The sequence below is a fragment of the Propithecus coquereli genome, unplaced genomic scaffold, assembly GCF_000956105.1.
Source record: "Propithecus coquereli isolate 6110/MARCELLA unplaced genomic scaffold, Pcoq_1.0 Scaffold658, whole genome shotgun sequence".
NCBI classification, from domain to species: Eukaryota; Metazoa; Chordata; class Mammalia; order Primates; family Indriidae; genus Propithecus; species Propithecus coquereli.
This window is the reverse complement of record NW_012152596.1, coordinates 389,605-402,890: the sequence shown is the minus strand read 5'-3', so window position 1 is coordinate 402,890 and position 13,286 is coordinate 389,605. Positions and strand designations below refer to the sequence as shown.

The 13,286-nt window shown below is 58.7% G+C and overlaps 1 protein-coding gene across 1 annotated transcript in view; it reads left to right on the top strand.

The window, feature by feature from the left end:
• AHRR (aryl-hydrocarbon receptor repressor) overlaps positions 1 to 13,286 on the top strand; it is a 71,851-nt gene that overhangs the window by 7,472 nt on the left and 51,093 nt on the right. Inside the window, exon 2 of the mRNA XM_012660137.1 lies at positions 867 to 1,048. Coding sequence (XP_012515591.1) covers positions 867 to 1,048 — 182 coding nt within the window. The remainder of the gene's footprint in view (positions 1 to 866; positions 1,049 to 13,286) is intronic.

Sequence of the window (13,286 nt, the reverse complement as noted above, 5' to 3'; positions counted from 1 at the left end):
GAGAGGGACAGGTGAAGGGGACGGTCACTCTGAGGCGAGAGGGACAGGTGAAGGGCCTGTCTTGTGACACGGGTTGGGGGACTGAGCCATCTTCTCCGCTCTACCGGCGTGAGAGAAGCGCCGCCAGGATGCCCTCACCCGTGGTGTGGCCGGTCTGGGCTAAGAGGAGAATTGAGGATTGAGTGGTTCCTACGGGCTGCTCGTGGGGTGCGGCCGCGTGTGGGGGCCCGAGAGTGGTGGGTGCCCCGTCCCTGGTGCTGGGCGGTGCCTCGGTGTCCTCACCTCAGCCCTGCAGCCCCACTGTGCAGAGGACAAACCGAAGCCCCTGCAGGGCCAGCCCGTGCTTGGAGCACTGAGCCAGGAGTCCGGGAGCCAGGGGTCTTCACCACTGAGGCCGGGAGGAGCTTTTCATTTTTCCTGGAATGAGTTACGTGTTTTTAGACACTGAGGAGACCCTGAAGGATGCCGAGTGAATGTGGTGTTTTCCACACACATTCTTCTGCCCGGACATCTTGGGGCCCGGTGTCCTCCTCCCACCTCAGGGAACTGTGGCACAGAGAAGTCGAAAAGTGTGCCGGAGTAGCACAGCCAGGGTCACGCCCTTCGCCCTCGTCCCGAGCCCTGCGCTCGTGCCAGTGTGTCTGTCTGTGTCTGTGCGTCCCCCCGGTGCCGAGCTGTTGTCACTGGCGCACACTGTGGCGTTTTAGTGCGTGCCCCTCCAGGAACAGGTGGTTTTAGTCCCTCTCGGCACTTCCTGTCTTGGTGGCAGCTCGAATCCGAGCAAGGCTGCCACAGGGCAGGTGTCCAGCCCGGCCCGCCGGCGGCTTCTGGTGGAGAAACGCGTCTGACTGAGCTCGTCCCCACAGGAGGCCCGCCCGGGGGGCCGACAAGTCGAACCCGTCCAAGCGGCACCGGGACCGCCTGAACGCCGAGCTGGACCACCTGGCCAGTCTGCTGCCGCTTCCCCCCGACATCATCTCTAAGCTGGACAAGCTTTCCGTCCTGCGCCTCAGCGTCAGTTACCTCAGGGTGAAGAGCTTCTTCCAAGGTAGGATTCTCTCCCGGGTCCACCTGCGTCCACCTGGGTCTCACCTGGGTGTCACCTGGGCCCAGCCGCGCCTGAGGAAGCGGGTGTGGCGGTTTGGTGCGTGCCCGTCTCCCCCACCCTGCGTGAGCTGACTCCCGGGCAGACCTGGCCCCTGCAGGGAGCCGCGCTGTGGGTTTTCTCTGGTGTCGGGTGGGAAGGTGCTGCTGGCTGTCCCCACTGCTCTCAGGGCAGGGCGTCCGCCCGCTTTACTGGGGTGGGCCAGTTCCCGCCTCTGGTGCTGGGCTGGTGAGCGCCGCAGCTCTGGCGGGGGGCGCTGGGGCTGGGGCTGGCCCTGCAGGGCCTCACTGGCCCCCCTGCCCAGGGACTCCAGGGAACGAGGGTCCTGCTTCCGGAGGAGCAGCACCGGGAGTGGTCGGGAGGCTGAGGCAGCCAAGCAGGGGCGCCCCGTGGCCTGGGCTGCCTGGTGCACCAACCCCTGCCGCGACCTCGGCGCCCCCACTGCCCTTGGTCGGGGCCAGGCCCCTCCTCGGTGGCAGCTGCCTTGCCTGGTCCTTCCGCCAGGTCCTGCCTCTGGGGCTGGGCCTCCTGGGGCTCTGGCCTCCCGAGAAGCAGAGGCGTTTTCTGTTCTCTTCCTCCAGCGCGCAGGCGTTTTGTCTGGGTTGTCTGGGGGAGGGATAGGTGGGGCCAGGTGTTCACCCCCAGACCTACGTCCAGCCTGGCCCTGCCCGCCTTTTTTCTGGGGCCCTCCCGCAAGGTCCCTGGAGAGGCAGACCCCCTGTCCTGTGTCCACCAGGGGTTTCATACTCAGAATTTTATCTGAATTCTCCTCACCGGTGTCCACAGTGTCTGGTTCGTGTCCTGTCTGTCCTCAGAAGTGCTGTATTTTCTTTGGTTTCTGGTTATCGGATGCCCTGGGGTTTTGCGGACTCACAGCCGTGAGGCCTTTGTCCTTGGAAGGTGGGAGTGAAGCTGCTCCCTAAGGAGGAGCTGCCGGCCACGTGCCCTGAAGTTGTTCGAATTACACTACTTTTAAAATTAAAATCCAGCCACCTGCTGGGTGGGACCTCCAGCAGTGGGGTCGGATGGGTGTTCTGGGCCAGCCAGGTGGGCAGCTGGCGGGGGTGATGCCACCCACTCTGCATTCTGACTGAGGTGGGGATGCCACACGGGTCCCTTCCTTGCATCCCTTTAGGGAGAGGCCCTCTGTCCCTCTGCGAGCCTCTGCCGTCCTCAGACACGGCGTGCTGTGCGCGGGTCTCCCGTGGACCTTTTCCCTGGGTCCTGGACAGCCGCAGACCCCCCCTGGAATTGAATACAACCAAATGTTAACAGTGCTTATTCTCTGACTGGTGAGGTTACAGCAAGTTGTAGTTTTACTTTCCAGGTTTTCTGATTTTATACTGAAAAAGGATTAACTGTATACTTTTATCTCCAACCCCAGGCCCGGGCCGCTCCGTGCCCGCGCAGCTTGGTGGTCACTCTTAGCTGCAGTGGTGTCGAGACCGGCGGTGTCGGCACGTGTGCGGGGCGATGGGCTTCCCAGGAGTGTCACCCTGAACTTGCCCACGCGTGGGTGCCAGGACAGACTGAGGACAAGGTCCTCCAGCCTTGCTTCTGTGAAGGGCCTTTCACAGATGGAGCGTGTGGGCTCAGCGGTCCCAGCTTCCACGGTGACCAGCAGTGTGCCGAGGGCAGAGGGCGAGGACGCCAGGCCCAGTTTGGGCTGCACGGTTGGGAGGCTTTGTCCCGAGCTAAAGATGTGGTTGTTTCGCCTTCTTCTCCCTGACGTGCCCGTGCAGACCCGACCTCCTGGCTGGGAGCTTGGGAGGGAGGCCAGAGTCCCCTCCTTTCTGGACGGGTCCAGCTGTGCCCGGCCAGGCCTGGGCTTGGCAGTCTCAGAAAGGCTTGAACGCTGACGTTTCCAGCAAGTCTAGACGACCGTCCAAGTGTCCCCTGGATGCGTAGTTCTTAACACACAAGCAGAGCGAGCTTCCGGCCTCACCACCGACTCTAAGGCCGGGTGACGGGCATTGCTGGACCCCCGCAGATGCAGGCGGACCCCGGTGTCTGTCTGGCTCGCTGCGCTGTGTGTGTGAAGGCTCGTGCTCGGGCTGCGGATTAAATGAATCCTAGCGGTCCGCTGGCTTTATGAGAGCGTTGTAACTTCCACAGTTAGGTGAAACCATGAACCTCTTGATCTTTCTATCACTTGTTTTTGTTTTCTAAAATTTGTGACCCCCTTCAAGCTGTACGTTTTAGAGGAAATCCTGAAAACTCTCCTGAATTCATTTCCGCTGTGTAGTTAGAAAAAAGTCAAGCTATAAAAATTGGATCTCAATCTATGCCACTTGACTCAGAAACCGATGGGCTATTATAATTTCATTAAAACTTCCAGGAAAAGTCGCTTTTAGGAAGGACCTGAACTGGAAAGTTCAACCTCAAAGGCTGATAACGGCCTGAAAACTTGCTCGCAGAGTTGAGTGTCGACGTGCGCGGACGTGTAGAAGGCAGTGGGCGTATTTCGTCTTTGTTTGTTGGAGGCCGGCACTTGCCGGGTACAAGACTCTGACTTCCACCCTCGTCTGCAGGTGCCTGTGAAGGCTGGGATTTTCCACTCCTGTTAGTTTTGCTGTTCATAAAATGGGAGATTCAGGGTTAAAGAAACGGGCGGCAAGTGGTGCAGAGACGGCAGCTCCCCGAGGGCCCGCGTCACAGCCTGGGGTGCCGGACCCCAGCAGGGATCCAGGAGGGTCCGAGAAGCCCAGCCTGGCCTGTCACTGAAGCCCGGCTGGTGTTCAGGCCAAGTCCAAGGAAAAGCGCCTGGGAGCGGAGACCCTCCGGGCACTGACCACAAAGGGCCCTGACCGTGTCCACCCACTGCCCCATCGGGACGGTGCGTCGATCTGGCAAACAGACGTGCATTCCTGTTGCTGGCGAGAGGGGCGCAGAGGGGAACCGCCTCAGAAACAGAACGGGGAAGAGGAGGCACAGCTCCGACTCTGCGGAAACCTGGGGTGCTTCCCGGGAGGCGGTGCCGCTCTCTGCTTACCCCATGGTGGTGTCGGGGCTGGGGCTGGTCGTTCCGGTGCGTTCTCCTGTGCAGCCTGCGGGGCCTGGACTCTCACGGGGTGGACGGACAGGTCTGCTTCACCCCAGGGGGGTGGGGCAGGGTGTGTCCTGGGTGTGTCACTCAGGAGCACAGCGCTGGTGGCGCGCCAGATGATTTTGTGAACCCAGGACTGAAGCGCATGCAGGTATTAAGCCACATTTTACCTGTTTTCAGTGTTCACTATAGTATATCCTTTTCCTGATGATCCTTGAACTGAATGTTTGTGTCCCACTGAGCTCGTGTTGAATGTTGAAACCCTGCTCCCCAGCGTGGCTGTATTTGGAGATGGGCCCTAAGGAAGTAATTCAGGTTAAATAAGGTCATAAGGGTGGGGCCCCGACCTGGCAGGACCGAGTCCTTAGAAGAGGAGACATAGAAACGCTCCCTCCCTCTCTCCCAGCACTCACCAAAGACGGTCCGTGAGGACTCAGTGCAGCTGCCGCCTTGGTTACGACGTCCAGCCTCAGAACTGTGAGAAAATGAGCCCGTCTGTGGTGTTTTGTTATAAGCAGTCCAAGCAGATTAGGATTTTGGTGCTGATAAATGAGGGGCTGCGGTAACACATGCCTGAAAGTGTCGCCGCAGCTCTGGAACTGGGTAAAGGGCAGAGGCTGGAGGGGTCCTGAGGTGTGTGTAGGAGCCAGATTGCCCTGCGGGACTGGTCGGTAGAAATACAGAAGCTGAAGGCGATGGTGTCGAGGTCTCAGAAGGCAGAGAGGAGGGCTGCAGAGAAAGCTGCTGTCCTCTCGGCTTACGGGTACCATGGTGAGCAGACGGCGGCAGAGACGTGAACGTCAAAGCTGGGCGTGGTGCGGACTCAGACGTAAGCAGGGAACACGTCAGCAGAACCCAGAGGAAAGGTGATCTCTGTTAGCAAGTGGCAAAGAGCGTGGCTGCGCGTGTCGCAGCATTTTGTGGACAGTGGAGGGTGGGAGATGGAACCGGATACTCGGCTGAGGAGTCTAAGCCGAGTGTTGGAGGTGCAGCCTGCACGTAGAACGTGAGAGGAGGAGAGAAATGGAAGGAACTGTTAAGAGAAAAGGATCCAGAACTTGAAGATTTGGAAAATCCTCAGCCTGTCCGTATTGCAAAACATGAAGGCGTGTTCTGGAGAGAACACCGTGGATGCGGCTGAACCGCCTCGCGACAAAGAGACTAACGGGTGTGAGCCCCGACTCTAATCAGCCACCTCGGCAGAAGCCAGAATCCAGGTGGGATCGCACGGCTGAGTCGCTGCCGTCCGGACCTAAGGGAACAGGCGGGTGACGGAGCTGTCAAACTGCCAACTCGAGTCAGGAGAAAGGGGAAGACCAACCCTGAGGGTGTGAGAGCAGACGGCCTCGCCCTCCAGCCCCAGGGCAGGCTGCTTCCTCCTCCGTTCCGGGGGGTGGGTCCCCGCAGAGCTGGGGCCTGAGGGCGGAGCAGCAGTGGGGAGGGACTCACGGATATGCCTTGCGAGGTGTCGGGCTTGCCTGGGACTCACCACCCTTTCTTCCTTCCTTCCGATTTCTCCCTTTGCGACGGGAACTGCGCCAGTGCGCCATGGATTTTGGAAGCACGTCACTCGTCTGGTTTCCCAGACTCGCAGCCGGGGAGCAGCTCCGCCTCAGGACACACTGCACCTCGGGTCTGCTGTGTTTCGATTTAGATGTTATTTAAATGAAACTTAGGCTTTAGACTTCACAGTTGATGCTGGAATGAGTTAAGACTTCGGGGGCTGTTGGGACGGAATAAATGTATTTTGCATGTGAGGCTGTGAATTTTGGGGGGGCCAGGGGTGGAATGTTATGGACTGGATGTTTGTGTCCCCCCAGATTCATATCTGATCCCTAATTCGGCTGTGTTTGGAGAAGGGGCTCTGAGGCAGCTACTAAGGTTACTGAGGGCAGAGGGTGGGGCTGTGATCTGGGAGGATCAGCAGACTTACAGAGACATCCAAGAGCCCCGTCTGCTGAGAGCAAAGTCCCTGCGAGGACACGGTGAGAAGGCCGCTGTCTGCAAGCCGAGAGGAGAGCCCTCCCCAGAAAGCGAACTGGGTGGCACCTTGATCGTGGACTTCCAGCCTCCAGAACTGTGAGAAAATAAACTTCTGTTGTGTGAGTGATTTTGCTGTAGCAGCCCTAGAAGACAAGGACAGGCCTCTTTGGCACAGCAGGGGGTTTGGGGCACTTTCTCTGTTGCATGGGGAGCATTCGGTGGCTGGTCATTGTTGTGCGCACCCTTCTAAAAACTTAAAAACCTATACAATAAATGTCGACAGAATTGTAAGGAGGAATATATAAACTCATCGTCAGAGACAAAGGTTTTAAATACTATAACTCAGGATTTCATGGAGTAAGAAAAGTCCAGTAAAGATCACAGAAGATTGGAACCAGGCCAAAAAGGTTAATCTAGCAGATACACGGTGAAGCCCTGGACTTCATATAAAGCAGGGGACTCACATCGTTTCGGGCCCACGTGGAACTTACAGCGTATTGAAACCATCTTGGTCAACAAAGCGTCTCAGTAAATATCGAAAGACAAAATCGTGAAGAGCGTGTCGGGGGGACCTCCAGGAAGATGAGCTGGACATAAATGAGAAGAAGGTAACGTGAAGGTCCTCATATTATGTCTGGAAATAGACACACCATGAACAACTCCTAGGTCGACAGAGAAAACAGGACGTGCCAGAAATATTTACCAGTCGAAATGTGCGGACGCAGCCAAGCGAGCCTTGGAAAGGCTGCAGGCTGGTGAGCGAGGCATCCGCTGGAGTCGTTCTGAGAAAGAGCAGCGCGGTGAAGGGCGTCGAAGACAGGAACAACAACGAAGGTGCGATGACGGGGAGAAGGGACGGACGTGCGCCAGAGCCCTTTCCGAACAGCGGACTCGTGAAGATCGAGTGAGACTGACCAGGGAGAAGAATAAACAGTCTCGGGATATAAAGGGAGGCTAATTATGAAGAAATTAATGCCAGTAAATTTGAAGTTTGAAAAAGTAAATGAACACATTCCTAGAAAGTGTAGCTTATTAAAAGTGATTTAAGAAGAAATAGAAAAACCGAACAGTCACGTGACCATTTAAGAATTTGATTCAGTTGTTTAAAATCTTCCCACAGAGAAAATCTAGGCGCAGATGGTTGTAAAGCGATTTCTACCAAATACTGAAAGAAAAATAATTTCACTCTGTACTGAGTCTTTTTTTTTTTTTTTGAGACAGAGTCTCACTGTGTTGCCCAGGCTAGAGTACCGTGGCGTCAGCCTAGCTCACAGCAACCTCCAACTCCTGGGCTCAAGCGATCCTCCTGCCTCAGCCTCCCGAGTAGCTGGGACTACAGGCATGCGCCACCATGCCCGGCTAATTTTTTCTATATATTTTTAGTTGTCCAGATAATTTCTTTCTATTTTTTTTAGTAGAGATGGGGTCTCGCTCTTGCTCAGGCTGGTCTCGAACTCCTGAGCTCAAACGATCCGCCTGCCTCGGCCTCCCAGAGTGCTGGGATTACAGGCGTGAGCCACCGCGCCCGGCCTCTGTACTGAGTCTTGTGGTGGGCTGGAACTGGAGGTATTGGTGGGAGCTCACGGTTTTCCGCGTGTATCGACAGAGGCATGAACGTGTATCTAAAACGTGTGCACTCACACACGCCAGCTCGGTCCCCTGGCCCCCGCATGGCACACCTGACACTCAGACCTTGGTCTCGAAAGCTCCTCCCCACTACAGGGAACGAGGCCTTTCTGGGCTCCTTCCGGAGCTGGAGAAGGGAAGGAATAAGACAAGCTTCAAACACCTCATGCAGAAAGCGAGGCAGGGCCCAGGCTGAGGAGACGCATCACAGGACACAGCAGCCGTCGTGAAGGGGCGTCCGCCGGCCAAGTCTGGGACAACTTCAGCATTAGAACGAATGATGACAGAGATGGATGTAGCCCAGCGAACACGGTAGGAGCCCGTAAGTCCACACTGATACAAGCGAATGAAAGAATAAGAGAAAGCTCTTCCGTACAGCAGATGCTGATAAAGATAGAGAGACGACTACGGACAGAAGGGGTGAATTATAAAATCATGTGGTAACCACTGCAGTGATAATTCACGCAAGGAACACCAGTGGATGCTCAAATTCGTGGTGAGAAGTGGGATTTTTGCAGTCCTGTACAAAACGTCTATTATCGGTAAACACAGAGGGGAAAACCTTAGGGCAGAGAAACCCAGCGTCCCACGTGATCAGATTTCACGCTGCCGGCAGTGGAGCGAACCGATACTGCGCACCGAGCCCAGGATGTGAGGAGAACACAGCGTCGCTTGGGGGATGTCATGGCTGAAGATGAACAGCCGTGGTCTTAACGCGAGGAAACAGCAGACAAGCCCCAGGTGAAGGGCGGTCTGCAGGACGCCTTGCCTGTGACCTCCAAAAGGTCTGCAAGGCCCTGAGAGCCCAGGAGAGACAGGACGGGACGGGGAGGTGGCGGGAACGGGGCGGCGTGGAGACATGCACGGCAGCAGCCCAGCACCCCACTGGCTACAAGGGTGTTGCTGCGACAGCTGGCAAAACTTTTACGTGGCGTCTGTGGGCAGAAGGTATCGGGGTGCTTTGTACTATTCTTACAACTCTTCTGTAAGTTTGACATTGTCTCAAAACAAAACATAAACAGAAGGAACAAAGAAAACTAAAACCGAGAAGTTGCAAGGAAGCAGTCCATGAGCTCTGGGCGAGTCCTGGGGCTCCCAGCGGGTGCCGGAGAGCACGTCCCCAGGGAGCAGGAGGGCGTGGGGAGAGAGGGAGGTCGCAGGCACACAGGGGCCTGCAGAGCAGCCGTGTTCGGGAGAACACGGCGCACACGCATGTCTGTGAGGCCAGCCACATGTTCATGCTTTTAGGTGCACTTGGCGTTTTCGGGCACCTGGTCCTTTTGAGAAGAGAAATACTCATACGAGAACGGCTAACGCTTTCCTCGATGCTACCAGCACGGCCACCCCGTCTCACGGATGCTGGTCTGAGCGGCGGGACGTGGGGGCGCGAGCAGAGGAGTGGGCGGCGGCAGCTGTGGGGGCCGCAGTGAGCCGGCCTGTGCGGTCCTAGATGGGGCACGACGGCAGTGGCGCGTGTGTGGGGACGTGGGCCTTGCTCAGAGAGGCCGTCCTGACAACACAGCACACCTGTAGTTCTAAGAGCCAGGGCCCCACGGGGCCCCTCAGGTGGCCTCCCTGGTCACGTTTATTTTTAGAGCAGGGTCTTGCTCTGTCACCCAGGCTGGACTGCAGCAGCGTCATCATAGCTCACTGCAGCCTCGCACTCCTGGGCTCACGTGATCCTCCTGCCTCAGCCTCCCAAAGCAGTGGGAATTCCAGCCATGGCCCCCGCACCTGGCCCCCGGCCACACTCTCAACATCGTCACCTCTGCCCCAGGCTTTGACAGAACCTCCCCCCATCTCCTGCTCTGTCTTCCTCCTTTGCACTTAGCTTGTGCCGGGTTCGTCTGTCTTGTTCTCCGCTGCGCCCCCAGCACAGGGACTGGCAGTGAGAGACGCTGCAGAAGCGAGTGGCTGCGTGGGTGTCCGCGCGCCGTCCTTCCCGGGGCCCCCGTGCAGCGGGACAGCGTGAGGGCACTGAGACTCTTGCAGTTCGGGCCGTGTCTGTTGACGGTGAATACTGCAAGACTCTGAAAGGAGCTGATACATTACCGTGACGTGTGACTGACCTGTCTGAGGAGACTGAAGCTAATGGCGACTGACGGGCCAACTCCAGGTCGGTTGTCTGCAGATTCACGGTTATGCGACTGCGTAGATTCATTGCTTACAGACGCACCGATACTCTGGCCAGCTGAGCTGGGCACTCCTGTGCGTGACAGGGTGGGAGCCAGGCAGCGTCCGCACCTGCAGGGGGGTGGCACAGGACTCACAGGGGCTCGGCGCCCTCACCAGCAGACAGAGGCTGGAATGGCACCTGTCTGAACTCTAGGGCCAGGGCAGCACGCGGGGGTGAGGCTAGCATCCTGCGTGGTGTCTCGTCCTTTTCTTTACGCCGTGTGCCTGCATTGATCAACTGAGTAAATATTTGGTTTTTAAAAAGCACCAGCCCTTTTTTGAGTTTTGTTTTACAAAACGTTTCTTGAACCCTTGGCTTGACTGCTGTACTTTCCTTTGAAATGTTGAAACTTAACAAAGATGCCCAAATAGTTTGCTTATGCCAGATGTTTCACATCACGAAGAGAGTATGGGCCTACAATGTGCACAAATATTTTTCCCCAAAGAGCTATTTTTGGTTGCGTCTCCCATGATAACACGGGGTTTAAGGCAGGCGTGCACGTCCTGTGCAGGACGGGCGTGTGACTGGCGGTGCTGCAGAGCCCAGGGCTCCCGGTGTGTGACCTCAGAGAGTGGTTAGAGGCGCATTCTCTCGACCAGAGATGTGTGGGCACTGCCAGCTGCCGCCTCCCTGCGCTTTGCTGCCTCAGAGGAAACGAATTTTTTTTTGTTGTTTTTTTTGAGCTGCATGGAAGTGTGAAATCTCTGTAGCTTGGTGCATTTTGAAAACTCTGGAAGATCTTTCTATGCGAAATGCAACAACATGATGCAACATACATCGTGGACTGTGCCCTGATTTCTAAATGTCATATGTGTGTGAAATGAGCATGTTTGTACTCCTGTTTTGTCTGGGCTCAGCGATTTGGGGCTTCGAATGGCATTTCTGACCCCTCTGGCCCACAGTGCCGACACCAACGCCCACTTGCAGGGCCCTTTCTACCACTCACCCCTGCCCCGCCCGCCGCGAGCACCGTCTCACGCGTGGTTAACAGGCACCCGCACGGCATGGCCAGCGCGGTGCCGCGTCGTTGGTTCTCAGGTCCTCTCTTCCCGCTCTTGCTGCCGTAGGCCCCCAACACACAGATTCACACGCACGCCCCCACATACCCACATGTGTACACACACCCATGCTGACTCCTGGGCACCCGTCTTCAAATTTTCAAACTCCGGAGTGGCACTGTGGGGACATGCGGTGACAAGCGGCCCCCAGGCCCCTGCCCAGCATAGGGGAGCACGACCCTCCCACCACACCCTGTGGTCTGGTCGCTGCCCCTCCCTTTGCACCTCCTCACCTGTCTTCTCACCTGCTGGTGCTCACCTGGCTCACCTGAGGTGACAAGAGGTGAAGTACCTGGCTGCGGGGCACCTGCCCATCCCTGCCACACGCGTCCCTGCATCCCTGCGCCTCCTCTGGAAACCCCTGCCTTTGCTGGCCGGCTTGGACCGTGTGGTCCCAGGGCACAGGTCCACCGTGGGCAGACGCTCTTTTTGGGAAGCAGATGAGCCCCACCTTGTGCAGGGAAGGGAGGACCCCCCAGCCTTTTCAGCGTGCGTGAGACACGCTCATCCACCCTTCCCGGGATGGAGGCGGCCGTTCTCTGTGGATGGGGGCGCCCAGTCCCACACGCGCAGGGCGGGGTCTGAACGGCTCTCTGCTCCCTCACCAGGTGTCTGGTGTCTTCTAGGAGGCCTGGGGTTCTCCAGGGCCCTGCGTCCTGGTCCCTGCCCTGACAGCATGACGGGGTGGCCTTGTCCCAGCAGTGCTGACCCGCCGGCTTCTTGAGGCCGGAGCACGGCTCCCTGCGGATGAACCGGCCTGCAGACCCGCCCCCGGGAGCGGCTGTATCTGCCGCAGGCGCCTTTCCAGGCGTGGTGGGCTCCTCTTCACTCTCAGTCTTTGTCACCCCCCAGGCGCTCCCGACTGCTCCTCCAGAACTGCCTTCTCAGGGGCTCGTCTGCACAGACGGCCTTTGAGATGGTCTCAGGTTTCCTCCAACCCTGTCCCGCGCAGAAGCCAGGACAGACAACGCCAGTTCAGGAGATACCTGCCATGTGAGGCGTTTCGATTTGCAGCCACCGAGAATCACTCAATGGCATTTTCTTGCAGGATGTATGTTTCATGGTTCATCTTTGGAAGCAAAACCATTTATCTTTCAGTTCTTGAGAAGCAAAGGAAGGGAGAGTTTGAATGTTTGAAAGCGATGAGGCTCTGGTCCTTTAATTTGACGTGGAAATTGCAAAGGGGTTTGCAGAAGCAGCTGGGACCTGGGAGCAGGGGTCAGAGGTTAGGCCTGTGTCTGGCCAGCACCTCACTGCCAAGCAGCGCCCGACCTCCCCGGCCTTCCCTGGGAGGCCCTGTCTCGCGCTCGCTTGGTGCCGCTGTGCCTGGGGGTTCTGGGGAGAACAGGTGTTGGGGGATGTGAGCCAGGCTCTCTGGGGCATCCGTCCAGCCCCTGGGCAGGTGTCCGGAGGGACTCTCAGGGGCTCTGGTGGAGCAGGGGGAGTGGCCCCAGGTTAGAACAGAGAGCTCCCAGCGCGGGCGAGGCCCCAGGCAGATGGCCTGACGGTGGGGGCAGCTCACGGGACTGCGCGGGTGCCTTCCCATCACATGCCGAGGTTGCCGGCGCCTGTTGGCAGAGTGGGGAGCGGGAGCTGGCGGGAGACAGAGGACGCCCAGGCCTCCAGGTCCGGCTTTGGGCCGAGCTGGCGCCGCCCGTTCATCTCTGAGTGGGCAGCCCTGGCTTGTGGCCCGAGCTCTGCCGGGAGCCCGCACACAGCTGGGCGATGCCAGCTCCAGCGCGCCGGGGCCTGGGGGCTCTCCCCGCTGCCCACTGCCCGCGGCTTGCCCGGCTTTGCCCGCTTCCTGCAGACAGGGCAGGACCAGCGGGCGGCCGTGGAGGGGCCTCCTGCAGCCCCGGGCCTCTGGGCCGTCCTCCCTGGAAGGTGCCTTGTGGGGCCGCGGGCACTTCGCACCTCCCTCCAGCCCCCAGGAAGGACACCTGCTCCCGCCGCCTTCCCCCTGCGGAGGGCTGGGCTGGCCGGGCCTCCGTGGCGCCCCCGCAGGACCCGCGGAGCAGAGGGCGCCCCTCCCAGGGCGACCCGCAGACGAGCCCGGGACGGGAGAGGAGCCCCAGCGCAGGTGGCAAGGCCGGCTCTGCGCTGGGGCCGCAGGCTCTGCCCGCCGTCGCCCGGTCGCGGTCCGCGGTCGCCCTGGCGGCTCGCCCAGGCCGGCGGGCGGGGGCGGGGGCTCGGCTCGCACGCGAGGCCTGGCGGCCCCATCGCGTGACAGCGCGGCTGCGGGGAAGTGGGCGGTGCTCTGCCGGCACGCGAGGAGGGAGGTGGGGGGGGAGG